Below are 21,394 nucleotides of genomic sequence, written 5' to 3' on the forward strand. Positions count from 1 at the left end.
TGCTTTTGCAATGTGGCCTCAAGCATATTCAGTCTGGTTTGAGGGGATGTGAATGATTAACTGTCAGCATACTCCACATACATGTGTGCATAACCTGACATTTGCCCCATCAACTTTTTTGGAGATAAAAGTAGTTGTTGGTCTAAATATGTAATGCCCTATGCATGACAATAAAACAACACTATCACATACTGTATAGATCAGGATGTTAGTGAAACCAAAGGTGAGTTTAGTAAAATGTATGATGGAAATTGGATATTGAATATGCAAGCAACATCACATTTTAGCAGGGAACATAAGGCTTTTCTATGGTATTCTCTATAGATGGACTGCACTGAAGTGAGTTTATAATGACCTTGTTGTGGGTTAAATACAATAGTGTGGGATTATGCCACTGTGTATTTAATGTTACACAAGATGCCTTTAAGTTCGGTTTTGTGATAGAGACTCATATTTACCTAGACCTATATCTTGTTGTGGTCGACTCAACGGAGGGAATTCATACCTCCAGAGCAGGCGGACTTGCTGTCGACGCTGAGCCGGAGTATGGAGCACCAGAGGCGGCTGGAGCACCAGGGAGCCCTCGGTGTGAGTCAGTCCGACTTCCACCCCTGCAGTGGCTGCAGGGAGGCGAGCTCACACCGCGGGCTGGGCTGGAGACGGAGGGGCGGGAAGCTGAGCCGCTGTTTGACCTTCCTAACGCTGTCCGGAGATTTTGGCAGGAGTTGTAACGTCCATAATGGCGGAAGTTGTAGGGAGACGTGTCACTAAACCGTTCAAGGTGCTGTTGGTGATGATAATTTCCTTCTCTGGCTTTGAAGCTGCATCTCAATTAGCTGCACCGGCTCAGACAGAAGGAGAGACTGCTCGGTAAATAAAACAGGAGCACTCCAACTAGAGAGGTTCAGCCCTCTTTGATAACCCCAAACCCTCCTTGACAGATATGAAGTGTCGAGTTAAACCCAGATAACAAATATGTTCTATTATATATTGTCACACAATTTAGATATTTAGGTAGTTATGGTCAGGGATTTGTTGTGTGTGGGGTCTTATACAGTTTATTTTTATGCTTTTTTTTTTGTATGTAGGCTACATTCTTAATAATTGAAATGATGATACAAAACTGTTCTATACTTTTCAAGATTACATTTATTGTGATGTAAACAAAATATAGAAGTCGTTTATAGTAAATAGTTATAGTATTGAGTTACTTCTTTCACATTTATGACTAAAGTTGAAAAAACTGATATGAAATGTTTAAATTGAATTTCTGTTATGTTAAGTAGGCTACATTAACTAATTAACTAAGTACTGAAGTGTTTAAGTAAACTTTAACTTTGCACTACTATTTGAGATTTTCAAGTATTTGAGCCTTCTTATCTTACTATATTGTACTTATCACTGCACCATATTATCTAAAACTTCCGAATTTAGAATAATATAATATAATCAAAAGTAAGTAAAGAAACCATTTATATTAGTTATTAAGATAAGTTCCATCTTTACAAGCTGCTACATTAAAGGGATGAACAGACTGATACACCAATAATTATATCTACAGAAAAATGTGTGTTTTAAAGTTATGTTATGCAGCCTGCAGTTTGTAAAATAATCTACAGCAACAACACCATGATTAAATGTATATCATACATAGAAACCTCTTACCCTTGCTTCTGCCCCCTGGACCGGTGCCTTCTGCCATTTCTCATCCAATCTGATTCACTCAAGCGCACCACCCACGCATAAATGCAAAACAAAATGACTTGGAAACTCCAATATATGAGCGTACAAGCAATTGAACCCCTTGTTATGGTATAGCTGGATGTTACAGATATGCTAACTGACCTGTTTTAATCAATTAGCATAGCACTTTGCATAGATTAAGCTTCCTTTGGAACGGCATTAGGTATCCAAGAGGAAAATTAGCCTAATTATGATGGTGAAATCAAACTTTCAGACAGGGAATTCCCTGTTGAAAAATAATGATATGCTAAGAATAGAGTTTGTCAGGGTACCTCTACATGACAGGGCCACGACATAGCAGTACCCACTTTAGTTAATATTGTGGATTAGGTTGCCCAACAGGTGACATGAAATACATTTCCAAAACAAGATAGGGAAAATATTGACACAATCTCATTTAAAAGTTTTTTATTTGAAATGATTTTAAATACAAATAATATACTTTTCCATTTACAATGACAGTTCCTTTGTAAACAAAAGTGGCAGATAGATAGTCATTGGGTAATTTGTCCAAACTGAGGCGGCCTGCCGGCCAGTCGCCTGAACATCTTCCGTCATGGGAGAGATGGTGTCGTATTTAACCTCACTGCAGATTTTTTTTCCCACACAGCGTAAATCACTGATGCTACATTCTATTGCACCGCGATAAATACTCAAGAGTACAATTTTGCCTGTTAGCATAAACCTGTTTTGAACGCAATTATGGGAGGGGATAGTGCGCACGTGAGGTTGTGTATGTGGTGTTGGGAGAGCGTGCCCACAAATAGTCATATCTTTAACTCTCCCACTCGAACATGACACACTATACAATAAAAAAAAAAGTGGATATTTATGGTGAAAGATTATAAATTTCTTTTAAACACTGTCAAGTCGTCGACATACAGTGAGAGCCCACAGAGCCACACAAGGAAGCTCTGATTTTTCTTTTTTGCACTCATGAGTCTAACAGATGTAAAAACCAAAGTTAGATTGGAACGAAACGAGACAATGTTTTATATTTGTTGTCACTAAAGCTTAAGTGAACTTTTAAATGAAAAAAGGGTCTCTTGGTTAGCCAGAACTGCTCTGTACTCCCCCAGACGGAAAATCAAAAACAAAATGCCTTTACAATGTTGTGGGGAAAAAACACTTATCATTTGAAAAAAATGGCGGTAATTAAAAAAACAGACATTGTTGAGCTTTAATGACTAAAAGGAAAAGGTGCTGCACAGAAGATCATCTGTCTTACACAAAAAATTACTTTCAACAGGTTTTAGCTCGAGACACTTTTCAGATCATGAGTGCTGTGCGTGTCAGGGACCCCATACTCCAATCCCTTTAACACAAAGCGGGTTACGTACGATTGCTAATCCTCTTTCAGCAGACACAACTTTACTCAGTGATATGTATTCCAAGACTGAGGAGCTATAGGTTTCTATGAAGAGGCTATCTCTATACGGAAACAAAAGAAAAACACTGTTACAAAACAAACTTTTTTTTCTGCTCTCCCAAGAACCAATGGTGCATAGCACCCAAGGACTACTATGTTGTGGTATTTCAGTTGTATTCATAAGGCCATTTTGGACAATGAGTATACACTGGAATGTGCTACAATTGTAAAGAGGAAAAAATAAAAGGATGAAGAGAAAGGAACTTCTCCGAAAAGCCACAAGTATTTATATCTATATATATATATATATATCAGTATCTGAGCCCCTTAGAAAGACTGAAAACTCACATTTGTATGTAGTATATGGACGAGAAGAGTACTCAATAATTCAAAGAAATGTTAACACTGCTAGTTTTGCCATTTTCCCCCAGTATACTTGAGGTCAATTCATTTCAAGATCCACCTATTTTCAACCAACACAGTTTGACCTGGATTACAGGGGCAGAACAGGCATCATTAACGGAACCGACTGTAGATCAGTGTCCAACTGTGGACGTCTCCTTAAACATACAGTGAGTACAAGTACATATAAGTGACTGGCTGGTGTGACAAAGAAAACGAAATGAAAAAAACTAAACCTGACAAGACATTACTGTGCCCCCATGCGCTGAAAGGAGCAGAAACGTCCCAATGTTTGCCTCGGATGTGTTCCGAAGCAATCTAAAGCTCACACTGCAGTTTTTAAGTGTACAGTAGAAAGTATCATTGGTGTGGAAACCATTGGTGCCGAGTGATTTTTTAAAATTAGGAAAAAGAGCGATGCCATGATTTCCATTCGGAGGTCATGTGTTTTTGTTAATTTTGCAAAACTGAATTAGCTGTTATACATCCCCCTCTCCCCCCTTGGAGAAAAGAGCCCAGATAATAGGTCCTCCAGTCCACAGTGTGTCAATCTTCCATACCTGTACAAACACATACAAGGTTACAAACACACATCATCCACTCGCACTCTCACATGCACACACAAACACACACACACATCAGGGCCTGGGCAAGTATTCACAGAATTCTCTTCCGTTAGCAACGGAAACTGAACGAACAAGTCTCAGTAGAAAAAGGGGGAAAATGGAGGGGCGGGGTCACAGTCTATGTAAAGATAAAATGGAGGGGAAGAAGAAGAAGAAGAAGGGCTCTGTGTGTATAAACTGTCCCCAGTGTGTGTTCAGTGTGTGTTTGTGGCGGGCACAGCTTCTGCTTTCTCTGCTTTCGCTGCTCTTGAGTGCTGCTGTGGCGTCGGGAGTGGGTTGGGGTGGTCAGTCCATGGGGAGGGGGTCGGGTGGTGGTGGGGTTTGGGGGGGCTGTGTGTGCGTGTATCCACATTCAGTCGTTGTCCTCGTCGTCGTCTTCACTCTCCTCGATGCCGTCGCTGTCCTCCTGCTCCTCGTCCTCCTCCTCTGTGTCGGGGATGTCCCACTGCGGGTGGTTGTCCAGCATGGCCTTGGCCTCGTGGACCTCCAGCTGGGGGAATACAAGAATACCCGTTAGAATACCTACATTTCACCTCAAAACACAGATTATATCTCCTACGTTTGGAGATTAGGTGTGCCTCTGCAAAATGACCAATCAACCATGATAGAGCAGTATTCTTTTTCCACATTTTAGGGTGCTATAACACCTTGAGTGACAATAAGCTACATTGATGCCTGGTAGTCCGTCTTAACACTGGCTTTTTACAAACTTACCAAGCTGTAAATATGAAAAACGGGGAACTCCTTTATTTCAAATCATTATTAGCACCACAAGGACTCAAGTGGGGAAATCAAATGTTGGTATCGAACAGCAAATTGTTCAGCACTATTACCTCTTATGTGTATATTGATGGTGTCTGGTGTCAAGAAATAACAGATTATGAGCATTCATGGTCTGCAACGCAATGAACTCCGGGTAGAAACACTTTTTAGACCATCTTGGTTGTGAAAGCCGTCGTTTAGTAAGGAATAAAACCACAACGTAAAGTAATGCCAGACTTCAGATCTTAAACCTGCACAGGTGAGTGTACCAATAGTTTGAAATAATTTTTTATTTAACTGTAAGAAATAAAACTGCAATGTATTTTTTCATTGTAAACTACAAAGTCACCTAACAAATTGCATACAGTATTTTTTTAATTAATTCTGAAACTCTAATCTTATCAAGCGTTAGAATAGATACATAAATGAAAGCACAATGCATGCTCTGTTTGGCTTGTAAGAGCCACCTTGTTTCCACCAGCTTGGCAGTAATTCACTCCATTGGTACGTTTTGGCTGTGGCCGATGGGTCTATTGTTTCAGCAGATTTAGCAGGCAAACAGATTTGGGCAGTGGCAGGGATCCTCCAAACAATCACACACACATACACGCATACACACACACACACACACACACAAAGCTGTTCTGTCACCTTGAGTGGTTTGATCTGGTCCAGTCCCAGGTAGGAATCAGAGCGAAGTATCACAGAGTATTGGTAGTTGCCTGTTTTGGAGGGTGCTGGAAACTTCAGCTCCACCTGAGGAACAACACACACACACACACACACACACAAAACACATCTGTCAAATCCAATCACAGGATCAGTCATATAACTGCATATGATGCATTTAGCATTGTTTTACAGAGCAGCATGTGGCAATTCTACAATGTTCCTGTATATATCAAAATAAAATAACCGCCACATAATAAAATAAAGTGACTGTTTCAGGATTTAAAAAGGTTGGCCTTTTTAAATTAAAAAAAGACAATCTGATAAAAGGTAGGTTACCACAAATGAATCATTTTAACGATGGAGGATGTCATATGCTGTAAATATTTTAAAGACCCTTGATGTGTGATCCTGGGCTATATTGACACAACATGCTGAAAGGGTCCCCCGGTAAATATTAGCATTACCCCAGGTAGTGATTACCCCCCTGCTGAGCAATTACATATGGCAAACGTATAATTATCAGCACGGTGAGGCTCATTATTATTCAGCGGAGAATGAGACGTGAACACAGCGGCAATTTACTCTTTGATGAAGGAAAATCTCCCGTCCCCTTTTTTAAAAACATGTCCGTCAAATCACGCAGCGTTTTAGCGGCCTCACAACACAAACAACAGACGGAACTGTTAAAGTGACGGAGTAATTGATGGTGAAGTGTTAAGCATGGGCGGGTCACCTCTGGCCGTTACATTCCTTCAGACTTTACGTGGGCCTCATTAAACCTCGCTGTCACTCCTGGATAACACCAGGTTCAGAGGTGCAAAATAACCACACACACACACATATAAGCAACTAACCCTCTATGGATATAATGACAGAAGTGTAACGGGTTGCCTAGCAACAGGATTTGTGAGGGGCTACGGTGCACAGAAACGTGAAGAAACACACACTTCCACTTATTAAGACCTTTGTACTCCAGACTTATAACATAAGCTGCAACACAGCCTTGAGGGTATTTAAATATGATGCAAACATACACCTCACTTTAGAATAGTAAATATAATAATGGAAGAAACTGTCATTATAGATAATCAATTATTGGTTCATTAAAAAAAATGCTAATCTATTGCTCGTTTCAGTTTCTTACATGTTACATTTATCATTTCATATATTTTGTTTAAGGTCAATTTGTTGGGAAAGTCATTTGAAAATGTCACCTTGGGTTGTAATGGACTCCACTAAATGAATGCCATTTTTAAACTAAAACATAAATCAAAAATAATCTTTACAATAAAGTAGAAGCATTTATCTAAACTCATACATTTATTTGGCCATTGTTCCATAAGAAAACACACGCTCACCTCCTCTGTGTCTTTTAGCGTGCAGACGTGGTAGGGCATGGAGACGAGGGTCTGGTCCCGGCGGTCTGCGATGTACAGCCACCACCACTCGTGCTTCTCCTCGGCGAAGCAGATGCTGTAGACGGGGTGCGTCACCTTTGACTTGGTCTCCAGCAGGGCCCGCTCCCGCCGCTGGATGCTCTGCTGCAACGCCTCCCACTCCTGAGGAGGGAGGGGGGGGGGGGGGGGGGAGAGTGGAGGGTTAGGCTGGGTACAGGTACAAGCCTCTGCATTCATTGATGATGTTAAATCAGGACAATGTGGTACACAGAGTGAGGGTTTTTCGTGCTTCAAGGTGTGGAATGTGTTAGTTAAAAAGGCTTCAAAATGAATCACCATTTTATGGAAATCTCAATATGGAGTTATCAGAAATAACAGTAAGCGCGATATTTAGTTATGGCAAAGTAACAGATCCTCCTAAATAAAATGTTTTTAATATTCACACCGTTATTATTTTAATGTATTTTTCAATGATAATGGGAATAAGGTTGGTCATTCCGTCTAATGTCCCGAATCATACTGCACTTGCAATATCTCTGCAATGTAATTTTTTACAAATCGTGCAGCCCTAGACTGAAACACGTAAGGGATAATGTGCAGTGACGCGGTCATCTAGATCCCTCCGCTTCGCGTTGGGCTCCTGATCTGCCTGTCGGTGTTCTTTTCCCCATAATGACCAAGTCGCTGCACATTATCCCGCTTATTACATGGCCACATTCTCAACAAAGTAATGATATGACTCCCAATATTAATTGAAATGCTTTTATGGATTTAGAAAATGATTTTATTGATTTAAAAAAATAGTTGTATGTATTGATTTAAATTGACATGCATCCGCTAAGGAAAATAGTCCGTTGTTACCGTTTGAAAAACGTAGCAACGGCAGGAAGGCGGAGCTTTTTGATTACAGATTTGAAACCATCGTTGCTTGCTTTAAAAGTAGCACAATTCATTATGTCAAACCTTGGAAAGTATCTAGATATCCCTGCCCTAATGCCAAAGGAACTGCACACTGAATATGTGTCGCCGTTTGATGTCTATGTCTGGACCGCTGCGTAAAAAGGAGGGTTTCTGCCCGTTACTTCTCTGCTGTTTTCTTGTCGCTCTTGTCTTGTCAGTTAGAAAAGCAAACTGCATGCAGTTTGCTTTTCGGCCAAACTGTATACACAGTTAAATCGAACGGACTTGTTTGTGCAGATGTGAGCGTCCTTAACAACGGTCAATAAGTCCTTGACAGCGGTCTGTCTGTTCTGGATTAACAACGTGTCACGTGTTCTGAATTGACCAATCAGAATCGAGTATTCAACTAAGCCATGTAATAAATGACAATAAAATGAGATATTGCTCAAGCCTGACACTGCCATTAGTCCTCATTTAAAGTGTTCTGACCTCTTCATCGTCTCCAGCCATCTCGTCCACCTCCGTGTCGCTCTGCTTGTCGCTGTCTTCGTCCCTCTCGCTGGGAGAGTCCTTGTTGGCTTCGCCCTCTTCTGATTCGCTGCCCTTGTCTGAGACCTCGTCCTCTTCCTCCTTAACCACCGTCGTTGTTGTCGTTACTGTTGTTGCTGCTGCTGCTGCTGTTGCTGCTGTTGCTGCTGTTGCTGCTGTTGCTGCGGTTGCTGCGGTTGCTGCGGTTGCTGCTGTTGCTGCTGTTGCTGCTGTTGCTGCTGTTGCTGCTGTTGCTGCTGTTGCTGCTGTGACCACCTCCTGTGACATCATTGGCAAAAACACAAAAATAATGTATGATGTAAGGGATGTGAGTGATGATCAACGAGCAGCTGTGATTGGATACATACATTTCCTGCCACGGTCCCGTTGGCCTGCTTGGTTTTGGCAGGCGCTGGAGTGGCCTTCTTCTTGGTTAATTTTTTCTTCTTGGACTTGGCTGTCTTCTTAGCCCCTTTACTCTTGTTCTGCCACACTTTTGTTTTGGTTTTACTCGCGTCTCCCTGTACGACACAAAGACAAATTAAAGTTAGGTAAACAGCACATTATTTCTTGAACTAGAGCTTTTAATCATGGCTAAGGCCTAGGCTCCACGGGAACGAAAACGGGTTGAATCCGCATATTTCTCTTGCGTATAGCCCTGTAAGCTACACGACGCCGTAACGGAACGGTAGAAACGGACCCTGCAAACGACAACGGGTCCAAAGGTGGATAGATCTGGGAACGGAGCGCTCTGGGGGGTCCAACGGGGCCGTGTGGTAGCCTATACGGTCATCCGTTTCTGATAATGACGACGCAATAGCCCCGCCTCTCCCCGCCTCTGCTGCTCACCCCCGCAAAAGTACACTGCACACTGAATTCAGATTATTTATCTTTATCTCGATATGGCCATAAACGCGAGTGAAGTCTAATCTGACAGGACGGAGACACGCAGCTCCTCCCGCTGTGATGCAGCGGGAGCAAAACACACACTTCAAGTCAGATCACCACCCTTAGCTATTTTAATTACCTCTCAAACTACCTCATCTAGTTATAAATATGTTTATTTTTACTGTCGGGTTTACTTACTGGATCAGCTGCTGCATGAGGAAGCATGAAGATTTAAACTTTAACACACGTTGACCGGCGAAAAACTCTGCCCGGTTCCCTCGGCCCCCACCGCGGAGAATAAACAGAAGTGCAGCCATGACAACCATTCTTCTTCGCTGCTTTTGTGGAGGAAGTTGCTGCTTTTGTGGAGGAAGTTACAGCGCCACGTACAGGCTCGGCATATGTACTGCAGCTTTTCCAGCGGTTGGATCTAAACGGAGCCGTCTCGTGTGGCAAGCCACTATCCGGTGTATATTGCGTGTGGACGGAAGCTTTTTGGCGATTGCGTTTGCGTTAATCCTATGCGTTTTGCCGTATGCGTTCCCGTGGAGCCTGGGCCTAAATCTGACCCACATAGAGTTAATATATTGTATAAGTGTGTGTGTGTGTGTGTGTCTTACCGCTTCCTCTGTAGTGGCAGCCTCCTCTGTTAGACAGGGTGTTGATGAGTCCTGCTCCTTTTCAAACACCTCCTACAAAAACAGAACACACATTTAGCTTTTTTAACAACGATACAGACAACAGCACACTCTACTGGTCGTCAGTGGAAGTGAATTTCCAAACCGGCATAATTAGGAATCCATTTGATTCCCCCCTTATTTTGGAAAATCAATCCTTACCGACATCCGTTTTCTGGTTAAGGTGACAGTGACTGTGACGATGGAGCCTGCTGTGATGTTATTGCTGTCTTCGTCATCAAGGACTGCAAAGAAACAAATATAACATTCAACTAGACGACCTGACCATGACAACAATCATGCTTAAGTAAGGTAGATACATCTAAAAAGGGACAAAGACTAAGATGGAGCTACTGCATTTTGTGGTGCAGACGTGTCACAGGTCAGCTGGTGGACAAACGATGTGTGTTAAGATGTGTGTATATCAGGACTGACCCTGCAGTTTGGTGTCCATGGTGATGTGAGGGAAGCTGCCCAACACAGCAAAGACCTCATCGTACTTCTCCTCCCCGAGGAAGCGCAGCATGTTGCGTCTGTCGGAGTCCTTTAAGCTCACCAGGTCCTGGAGGCTCCGGACTTTATACTGGAGAGGAGAGGGGAAATGATGAATAACACCTTTCTGCATGTTTTTACTTGTTGCGTGCATGTACAGACACCGGGCAGTTACCTTCTTAGAGACGCAGTAGCGGAGGTGCTCCTCCTCAAAGTGGGGCAGCTGCAGCAGCGGTGACTTTGACTCCTGCAGACCCTGCACTATCATCTGGGTCAGCTTCATACAGTTCTCTATGGTAACCAGTCGAGGAGCATGGAAACCTGGAAGCAACGGGCACAATGATGTTGGTGGAGACCTGTGAGAGAGGCGCTGTGTGTGTGTGTGTGTGTGTGTGTGTGTGTGTGTGTGTGTGTGTGCGTACCTCCTCTGCTGTTGGCCATCATGGTAAGCTGACAGCCCACGTTGATCATCTCCTGGAGAAGAGCGGGACTCTTCCTCACCACAAACCTCTGATCTGGAATCGGAACACACACAATGTTCTAAATAACATGTTCCCGGCCTTCCTTATATTTGTATCTTATTACTTGGAAATAAATATGCAGATAATGGTTGAATATCGTCCTTCAAAATGTCATTAAAACCTCTCCACTGTCCGGATACCATGCAATAGAGTCTCGGATGCGTGTTCACATGTTACGCAGTTTATTAACTCATGCAGATCTAACTCAGATGTCTCCAAAACATCACAGCTTGCCAAGATTCGTACTGTTCACAAACAGAGAACTACTCTAAACAGCTTATCCTAGTTGAGTATCTAACCTTATCTCTGTGTAAGAGTGGAAGCATACACACAGGGTATGGTTGTGTATTTATGTTGCAATCCCGTGACTTGCCGTCTCGCTGTTTAACTTCCCATTTTCTAAGCTCTAAAGAACAAGTTACTGACTACTTATTTTGGAGATGTGAGCTATATATGCTAACTCATTGTGTTCTTATACAACCATGTGAAATACAACAGTGTGGCACGCCTGTTTTTACAAATCTTTGAATACACTTTATTTAATTTATCAGCAGGCTAAGAGTAGCTTTTACAACATAACATGTAAATAATAACATTTAGCAATTTTCTACAAGTTTTCTTTCTGGTGTCCTACCTTCATCCAGCTCCTCTGAGACGTCCATGCGTGCCAGGTGAGCCAGCACTAAGACCCTGGCCTTCAAACTGTAAGGATAGCAGAATGGAGGCTCCTTCTTCTTCACGTTGATGTTTCCCAACTCACGGATCAACTAAAAAAAACACGCAGGAGAGGTTGTTTATAAGAGTTTTCTTTTGAATTCTTTACACACAGATTCTAAATAGTCATTCTCACACAGGCAGACTCAAGTAGTGTTTTTTTAGTACCTGTGGAACTTCGATGTTGTCTGTTGGTCGTATGGTGGCGTCTTTGTTACTGCGGGGGTCAAACTCAAACGCTGCGGTCAACACCATGGCTAACCCTGGAGGGGAGAGAGTGAAAAACATAATAAGTTAAAAAAAACATGTCAAAAGAACTTCAGAATTTCTGTTTTGTTAGGTGGAAGTAAAGCTTGTTTGACTTAATCATTGGACCGAACGCTTCAAACTAGCATGTTGAAAACATTCCCCAAACAATAATAACCACATGCACCCCTGTTCTTCTGCTTTAATGTGTTCTTGTTATAAGAAGAAGGGGAACTCACGCTTCATGTTCATGTTGGGTGTCTTGTACATGAAATGCATGAAGAGCTGCGTGGTGTTGATGAGGATCTGGTCTCCGCTGTATCTGATGGAGCGGTACCACCATGTGCCCTGAGATATGGAAGGAAAAAGGTAAGAAGGTTAGAAAGTCAGGGAACAGGAAGAAGAGAAGGCAACTGTTTTTGTACAATCTAATGCCGATGAGGACTTACCACAACAACAGGAAGGATGACCATAAAGGCTAGTCCATATACCAGCAGCACCTAGAGAAGAAAGCCGGATATAACACACTCCTTTTTATTGTTGCTAGTATAGTACAACACATTTAAAAGCAAATAAAAAGGTAGGTTTGCAAATTGTTACTCCATTTGACATTAATATATACCAGCATTGAGTTCTTCTGGTCAACAATCCAGGCGGGCAGGGCAATACCAAAACTGGTGGCTAGAAAGGGAGACATAAGAAACATTTATCAAAATGGTAAAAAATCAAGGGCTGTGCCGTGTGGTAAATTCAGCATCATGGACAAAGTTGGAATAGCACAAAATGATTATTTCCTATATTTACGTTGTGAAAAATTACTATTCAATTTCAATTACTACATTCGAAACCTTATAATCCATTTTAGATGCCATTGAACAACATGAACACATGTTATTTTTGGAGGCCAGTGAGTGAACATGCATTATAAAACGCCCACAGTAGAAGTCAGTGTATAAGACAGACATATTTTCATGGTATTTCTCCCTGGAATTAACAGGCGTTCATGTATCGATGAATCTTCCATTGTTTGTCCCATTGTTTGTCACATTCACGACTAAGCGAGTCACTCGCCAGCATTGATCAAAAAGGTGTGGCAACACTTTAAAATGCAGATGTGTGAAAATAAAAAAAAGGTAGTTTCACTCACCTCCCGGCCCATCCGGGTTACCGTATGTTTCCCAGTTCTGTCGTGACTGTTCGTTTGTCAGACTGTGGAATGAAGAGTAAAAGGAATCAATCACCTTACACTTCTGGGCTTTCATTATTCATTCATCTGTTTATTGATTATGTAGATGCTGTCTGGCTTACAAAATCGAGACACTTACGCAGCATAGGCTTTGGCAATCCTCATGAATGTGGACTCATCACCGCCTTTGTCAGGATGGAACTTGAGTGATAGCACACGGTATTGCTTCTTGATTTCTGATAGCGATGCACCCTGGAGACAGAAATATAATTACAGCAGCTCCTTGAAGTGAAGTGTAAAAACAGATACAAGTCAAAGGAAGACTACACTGTGGATTCTCAGAAGTCCTGAAAGATGGTTATTTTTATCTTGTGTTTCATCTTAGGAAAGTTATCTTTGTCCCACAAGATAAAAAGAGTCTTAACGGACTTCAGAGGACCCACAGAAAACAAGAGACGTTGTGTTTTGTGCGTATTTACCGGGTCCAAGTTGAGGACTTCATATGGGTTATACTCCTGGTACTCTCTGTCCAGCTTGGACACTTTGTATGCTAGCAGCAGGAACACAGCCCAGCCAAATAACAAAGCTGCTTTCCTGAAAATGGAAACACACAAGAGCAAGGAAAAGATGTCACACACAAGTGTAATCGCTCCCAGGAGACAACATCAGGCCCGTCCCTTTTTTTAAAGCCACTTCACACTGCGTCGTCTAATTTTTAGAACTGTTTGGAGTTGAGATATTGGGCAGATGCAATTTGCAATGCAAACTAGCTTCCTGCTGTTAGAGCGACGGACATTTGGGAATATAAAAAACAGAAAGCTTGGTCTATGCATGGAGGCAGAAGGGCAGGGCAGGTTCTGACATTGTTGTTGTTTGGTATTTATGCATGGGAGTTGAACTTGTTTCCATGACAATAGCAAAACCCCATGGCCTGCTCTGCAGCATCTGTTGCCATGACAACCGCTCACCAGCCTGAGTTGTCTGGCTGGCTCAACCAGAAATAAATATACGATGGATTCCTATAATAAACACCATTGTTTTGATACAGTTGCAAAGAGGAAATGGATAGTGACATTTTGAGAATAAATGGCTGATGAAAAAAGATGCTTCCAACAGATTAAGTCAGAAATGGAGTCATGCTAAAAAATCAAGTCATGAATTTTGAGAGTAATAACAGAATATAGGAGGTGTATTGACAGAACCGGAGTGGAAAGCGGATGCATGAAAACAAACATCCGAGGAGACAGAACAAAGACGAGAGGCTCAGACAGAAACACAGTGACGGAGGAGGCGAGGAGTGAGAGAAGATAGGCAGAGTGAGACGCTGAACCGCACTTGAACACCCAATCTTCTATTAACCCACACACGCCGAAGGAATAAACAGCACTGAGAAAAACAGCGTCATGTTAAGAGAAATGCTAAACAGTGCAACTCGATGTTTACACCGACAGCACGCGTCACCAAGAGGTTTACACATGGGAAAAAAGTGCCCAAAATGACCAAATACAAGCATTTCCACACAAAAGATTTATTCTTTGGACAGTGTGGCTTTTGCCTCATTGTCACATGACAGTGTCCAGCTTGAAACACACACTAAGTGATCCAGAGAGCTGCCTGGAACAGTCTTAGTAAAGGAAGGATGGCTGATGTTACTCAAGGCAAACAGCAAGTCACACCCAGACAACAGGAGGGATGCGAAATGTACAAAGAAAAAGGGAGCAGACCAATCAAGGAAACAAGCCTGTTATTACACTGCTGAGCATGTTTAGGCCAATCATATTTCAACAGTGAGGAATCTGTATGATACTGAAGCTGCATTAGGAAAAGGCGTAACACTTAACAGCCCCCTAAACAAGTGATATATCTAAAGTAAAATCTGATTTTGGGCTTAATTGAAGTGAGAAGAGGCCTCTCTGGATTTAAATCACCCACAGCTTATCTATTTACACCATGAAAACTACAAACCAAGATGTTTGGACTCACTTCAGTGTTGGGACGATGCTCTGCTGCGACTTCATCAGCCGCAGTCGGTACCACAAACACCTTCCATGGACCTTCCTCAGGCTCTTCAGACGCAGTTGTTCTGGAAAAACGATGGACAGAGAGAGAGGTTACGGACACATTAATACCATCAAAACAGTCACAATGATTACTGATAATGCCACATTAGTTAGGGAGGAAATACACGTGCTTTATGGTAATGATTTAAAGAGAGTTGGGTGATATTTTCATTGGGATTTATAATCATTGTGGATATGTTTTTAGAGGAGGGGGATGCATTCGTTTCCTTTTTTCAGCTTGAATTAAGTTTAAATGTGGGTGTATTTTTCCGATATTGTTAATGCAATGATGTTGACTGGGGATACTTAACTTGCAATACGATATTTAATTCAACATATCAATAAAATAACTGTTTACAACCTATTAAACTCCAATCTAAATTGTCATTAAATAATCCCCATTAATCCAGCGGAGTAAAGTTTGATAGCATATGTTTTCCCAAACCATGTTATATATATGATATGGTGTATTGTTTACAAATAGATAACAGCTGTACTGCGATAAGGATATATCAGGATAAGGTGAATAAAGCCACAAAGGCAAGGCACCTTCAACACAAGGCTTTGGTGTTTAAGGTGTTGCTTAACCAGCCAGTTTAGCTTCATTTACTATCGGAGTATGGTTAAACAGACTATAAATGTGACGTTAAGGCAGATAGATAACCAATGGCTTTGTAATACTTGAAGCTGGTGCGGTATCTGAGCTAACTGACCTGTACTTAACTACGAGCAGTAAAAGAGACGTGGACATCATCTTAGAGACGTCTGCTAGCCTACATTCACAAGTTAAACTAACGTATGGTTAGCTCGTATAGCCGCTGCATTTAGTAGGAAGCTAACCAGATTAACAGGCTGCACACTGGTGAGCATTAACACAAACAAGACGAGCTGAATCTACCTGGACACTTTACACTAGCTGTGGTTATTGAGTTAGCTAAGTTAGCACTGAGGCAGACATCGGGCCTTACCAGCATTCTGATCCCGGGGCCAGAGGTAATATGTGGCTGGGATCACAATAAGTCCGACGAAGGACGTGAGGAAATAGAAAAACGTGTTGCCGCTGTCATCGTACTGGAACTGTTGCCCGGCCATTTCGTAGCGGCGCTTGGGTCGCCCTTCTTCTCCACCGCTGCGATTCTCCCCCTTCTAGCCCAATGTGTGCGAGTTGACAGACCGTTAGCTAGCCAGCTAGCATTCAGCCGAGACAGCTCTGATCATCGGTGTACGTGGTGTACGCCTGCGCAATGTGGCCTTCCTTCTTCTTCGTGGGTATCCAGCGTTGCTCCTGATCGCTACTGACCCCCAGCGGTGGCGACGGAAGAAGAACAGAGGAGCTGAGTGTGAGGGGCTTTTTTAACTCGATTGAAGCAGTAAGACAGTGTTGTAAAGTAACTAAGTACATTTACTCAAGTACTGTACTTAAGTACAATTTTGAGGTACTTGTACTTTACGTGAGTATTTGAATTGTATGCTACTTTTGTACTTCTACTCCACTACAATTCAGAGGTAAATATTGTACTTTTAGTCCACTACATTTATTTAATACATTTAGTTAATTTGCAAATATAGGCTACAGTAGAGATAGATGATAAACAATAGGAGCAACACTTTAGATATACCTGGATTAAATTAACAATTAGTATAAGTTTCACTTCATAACCAAAAACATATAATATATGATTCTAAAATGGGCCAATCTGCATAATGAGTAGCTACTTACTTTTACTTGAGAAACATTTAGATTTCAGGACTTTTACTTGTAACAGAGTGTTCCTACACCCTGGTTCTTAATCAAGTAAAAGATCTGAGTACTTCTTTTCGATGAGTTTGATGTTTAAAAAAACAAAATGTACCCGGTTACTTCATAAACGATTACATGGTCAGGCTCTGCAACTCTTGCACATGCTCCATTTTCTTTTTCATGTAGAGGTACAAACTCAGTTTGAGAGGTCCCCCAGATGTGTTCCAACCGTCTGCAAATGTATACATTATTTTGTTATAAAAATGTATGTGACTATAAAAAAATAAATAATAATAAGATAAACAATCTCAAACTATTCATGTATTTCTTATGGACATTGCATTTGTCAACAGTATAGTCAGATTAATTGTAGTGGCAAAAAAACAGTTTACACAAGCAATCCCAGAGCAAACAACTGAACACAGATTGTGTATTATTTTGGCAGCAGCGCTGGAAAGCAGCTGGATATCGTTTGTTGGTAAGAGCGAGGTTCGTTTGTTTGACTGATTTAACATTTGTACCAGTGGCCATTAAATCACAGTAAAATGTTATCCCATATAATAATGTACAGGATTGATTTATCTTTTTCTGTAAACCATAATAGTGTGTTTATAGATTTAGATTAAGAGTAAACAAATATTGTAAAATATGTCATAATGATCAAACAAAAGAAAGGAAAACTAACTTTGTGGAATGTTTATTATTTTTATTTTAACTCAACAGGATTGGCTGGACATAAACATACAAAAAGGATATAAACAGTAGGGTTATCTTTATTCAAAATAAAAGTAATAGCATATTAAACTACACTTGTCAATCAAGGGTTTATATTAAAGTGTATGAAAAGATTGTCATCCGATGTTGCTTTGTGTATCTGATGACTTACACACAACGCATGGTTGCAAGGACACTTTTTTCTGTTCCTTCCATATATACTGTATGTTTATTGTTAAGCTTTAGTTTTAGACTGATCAATTAAAACATTTCTAATTACATTAGGTATATGTTTTTGATGATTTTTCAGATGGGTCAAAGATGATGATAAACAAATGGGTATTTTCTTTACAGACTGATTCTGTTATATGTACACCATAATATCATCCAGAGGCTTGCGTTTCAAGTCAGGCACTGTGGCGTCAGACGCAGGATAACCTACAGGAAGTAACATCAACAGCTTCTCATTGGCCGGCCGTTTGAGGAGGATCCTGAGCTGGGGGCCGCAGTTTAGAGGCGTCGATGTGACGGTGACGAGACCCACGTTCTGATTAGCAAATGGACAGAGATAGCAGACATTCAGCCACGTTACCATACATGTCACGTAGCAGTTTATCCTAAAGCGCATGCATACCCTTGTTTAAATGGCATTCATGAGCAATAAAACAGTTATCGGCTGATGTATATTTCAATGGGCGGTGTTATTCTTTACCTGTAAGGCAGCTAACAGGATTCCACAGGAAATGGAGACACTGATTTCATTGTAGTAATGTGTCCTTTTCTTGTCATTTGGTAGAATCCCATAGGTCTGTTTGAATACAAGGACTAGATATGGAGCCACATCCAGGTAATCCTTAATCCAGTTTGTCCTGCAAGAGGAAGGACGTTTTGACAAATGGGTTAGACATGTGAGAGATTGGAAGTTGTAGGAAGACTTAACAGTACATTGGTCCATAATGAAAGATAGACATAGTGTAAGTCAGGCTGACATTTGGGATAAGGGGATAGGGATGAATCACTGTACGTGCAGTTAAATTGACTTTTTCTAGAACAAATAAGCAAATATTAATGAGGGAGGGTGGTGTGGGTGCTCACTTTAATTTGGCCAAATCATTGACCCACTTGTCCCCCATCCTCTGACGGTAGTTGACCTCCTCCTCTTCTTCTACTATCTGTCTGATCTGGTGCTTTGTGTCGGGGTCTGACACCACGACAAACGTCCAGGGCTCTGTGTGCGCTCCACTAGGGGCCGTACCTGTCCAGAGAGAGGAGGCAAGTAGATAGGAAACAATTACAAGACCAAAACATTAAATAGCCACATCTCCCACTAGATCAATGTTTACGTTTTTTGTATTTTGGTTTAGAGCATATGAAAAGTGGTCCATTTGTCTTCACATGCCTGCAGTATGGATGACATTATCGATGACTTCTCGTGGGACTGGCTCAGGGCTGATGAATCGGACAGACCTCCGCTGGTTCATCAGAGTGTACAGATCCTTGGATCTCTGCAGCATCGTCTCCTCGGGGTAACGTGGTGGTGAGTAGGTTACATGTAGAAGGTCTTCCTCCTCGTGGCTGTCCGCCCAATCGCCATCCTCTAACAGGATGACAGACAAAAGCAGGACCAGTGAGCACTAGCCTATATACAAAATGCTAAATTGTTATAGCAAAACAGCTTGTTCTTGGACCATAATGTAAAGTTATATTCAATGATGCAAAACAAAATGATTAGATTTAAAACCCAGATGACATTATGTTATCACGCACATATAATATGCTGATGAAACTGTATGTAACAGACTAGCACGTTGCCCATATCAGGTAACACGTTTCTCTCTGTTTTAGCCAAAGTTGGGTCAAGTGCACTGATACCTTTAAGTACCTCACAATTACATGCTTGACTACAAGAGTCAGTTTCAGTTCATTTTGCCTAATGCAGAGGACACTTTCATTAGGATTGATCAAAAACATCTTTAGAAATATGTTGCATTTAAGCATAACGTTTACTAAAGAAATACATTATCAAAAATAATTAAATTAACAAAAATGTAAAAGCACTTAGAATGGCCCACATCAGAAAATGTGTTCATCATTTACATGTGCAGCTGGTACAGGAGGAGCTAGTAGTAACTACCTTGTACTTGTTCTACCTTTGTGGTAGCTTGTTGCCCTCTGGGGACAATAAAGATGACCTTTCCTTACATTTTTATGTCCCTAGGCTGCAGGCCCTTTACTATTACTGATTAACCCAACTGTGAATGATTATGTCCAAAACCAAAGACATTCACTTATTGATAAGGGGTTTTTACATTATGTGAAATATGTCTTGTGTTGAGATGGGGGTTCTTACCTAGGCTACATATACTTTGTTTCCCTTAAAAAAGTTTTAGAAAGTGGGAAAGAAGTTTCTGATTAGCTCTTACCTTCCTCTTTTGCTGTGATTTCTGTATCGTCCTGCAAGTCCTGGTCCACCCACGGTCTGAAGTCTGCTTTTTTTGCCCCTTCAGTTTTTCCAGGGGCGGTCGAGGTGGTCTCTGTCTCCCGTGACCTCACCAGCATGAAGCCTATCACCAGGCACAGGACCACGGCCAGGACAGGCGTGAGGACTGACAGCAGAGCCATGACTGCTTTAGAGGACAGAAGAAGACCCGGTTACTCGGCTGAGTGCAGATTGAGTGTTATGAAACACTAGGGATGGGCAAAAATGCTGAGTCAGGGCTATCTTTGTGCTCCGCGCTGTAGTGGAAACGCGCCACTGTTACCCGCTGTTTCTGTTTAATGTCAAGAAATGGCACCATAACCAACATATGAGAGCCCTAGGTATGTGTTCAATAATTTACACGTGCTACAAAGTCAATATTCTACCTCTTCCTGTTGAGCCCCAAATGACTTTTTCTTTTATAGGTAACAACTACCTGACTGTTTCATTTGTAGCTTTCTCAAAGGGCTGTTTTAAAATCGAAGCTGCAATTGGCAGGGAAGAAAAGTGTGTTATTTATATTTATCTAAATTATAATTTTTAGTTACTCAATCCTATAGATGTACCAGCTCTACTTCTGACTGGTGTGACATAAACATAAGAGGCAAGTGTGCATAGACTTTAAACTTAGATTATTTGTACATCATAGTAAGGGCACATGTAATGCAATAACACATTTCATCTTATCCCAAGCACGATATTTTGCAATATATACAGTGAAATAACCAGCATTCAGTTCATATGTATATACTTAATCCCTAAGATCAAGCATAATATGTTGATGATTTTCATTCATTATTTACAGTATGTGGTCAAATAAATGCTCACAATGACCAACAGGTGGCGCAAATATTTCTCCCTATGCCAGGATGAACTCAGAATCAGAATCAGAATACATTTATTAGTCCCACAGAGGGGAAATTTGCACTCACTGGGTTCATAATTAACTCATTTGAAAACATGCTGGTGATCAAGAATCAGGTAAAGCCTATGTATTAGCCTTTTTACAAATACATCAATCACACACGCACACATAATGTAATGGAGTTGGTTCAACAAATGAATAATAAAACAAAGCAAAATAATAGAATGTATAAAAGACTACTGAAGCTTTCCAGCATGGGCTCGCTCTCCAGTGCGCACTGGTACACAGACAAGCAAATTGAAGAGAATCTAGGTGGCTCATTGTCCAAAAATACCCACCTTAACATATCATTTAATCACATATGATTCTATTAAAAATATTTCACTTTCTAAAACAAGCACAGAACCTGAAT

At 41.2% G+C, this 21,394-nt stretch overlaps 2 protein-coding genes across 4 annotated transcripts in view; both read right to left on the minus strand.

Annotated features, from left to right (window-relative positions):
- Positions 1 to 2,134: 2,134 nt before the first annotated feature.
- On the minus strand, positions 2,135 to 16,421 carry sec63 (SEC63 homolog, protein translocation regulator). Its single transcript, XM_034143245.1, has 20 exons — positions 16,152 to 16,421; positions 15,107 to 15,206; positions 13,603 to 13,717; positions 13,263 to 13,375; positions 13,085 to 13,146; positions 12,560 to 12,618; positions 12,387 to 12,437; positions 12,177 to 12,285; positions 11,860 to 11,954; positions 11,612 to 11,744; positions 10,879 to 10,971; positions 10,632 to 10,777; positions 10,400 to 10,547; positions 10,127 to 10,209; positions 9,908 to 9,979; positions 8,768 to 8,920; positions 8,361 to 8,678; positions 6,933 to 7,133; positions 5,554 to 5,658; positions 2,135 to 4,630 (listed from the first exon to the last, which is right to left on the minus strand). Exons 1-20 carry the CDS (start codon positions 16,273 to 16,275, stop codon positions 4,493 to 4,495), a joined length of 2,418 nt encoding a protein of 805 aa, XP_033999136.1. The 5' UTR covers positions 16,276 to 16,421; the 3' UTR covers positions 2,135 to 4,492.
- A 1,213-nt stretch (positions 16,422 to 17,634) lies between these two features.
- The window catches only part of iyd (iodotyrosine deiodinase), a 32,290-nt gene continuing 28,530 nt past the window's right edge, over positions 17,635 to 21,394 (minus strand). For all 3 annotated transcript variants that reach the window (XM_034143252.1, XM_034143253.1, XM_034143254.1), the window contains 5 exons: positions 20,062 to 20,265; positions 19,038 to 19,235; positions 18,734 to 18,893; positions 18,351 to 18,507; positions 17,635 to 18,185 (listed from right to left, as the gene is read on the minus strand). In XM_034143252.1, coding sequence (XP_033999143.1) covers positions 18,003 to 18,185; positions 18,351 to 18,507; positions 18,734 to 18,893; positions 19,038 to 19,235; positions 20,062 to 20,265 — 902 coding nt within the window. In that variant the 3' untranslated portion in view covers positions 17,635 to 18,002. The remainder of the gene's footprint in view (positions 18,186 to 18,350; positions 18,508 to 18,733; positions 18,894 to 19,037; positions 19,236 to 20,061; positions 20,266 to 21,394) is intronic.

Source organism: Trematomus bernacchii, unplaced genomic scaffold, assembly GCF_902827165.1.
Source record: "Trematomus bernacchii unplaced genomic scaffold, fTreBer1.1, whole genome shotgun sequence".
Taxonomy (NCBI): Eukaryota; Metazoa; Chordata; class Actinopteri; order Perciformes; family Nototheniidae; genus Trematomus; species Trematomus bernacchii.

What these genes read in the sequence shown, in the direction of transcription:
- sec63 (XM_034143245.1), bottom strand. Translation starts at nt 16,275, where the DNA reads ATGGCCGGGCAACAGTTCCAGTACGATGACAGCGGCAACACGTTTTTC. An exon ending in ACCCAACATGAACATGAAGC is followed by an intron (nt 11,955 to 12,176) that starts GTGAGTTCCCCT and finishes TCTCCCCTCCAG; the next exon opens with GGTTAGCCATGGTGTTGACC. An exon ending in GATGGCCAACAGCAGAGGAG is followed by an intron (nt 10,778 to 10,878) that starts GTACGCACACAC and finishes CGTTGCTTCCAG; the next exon opens with GTTTCCATGCTCCTCGACTG.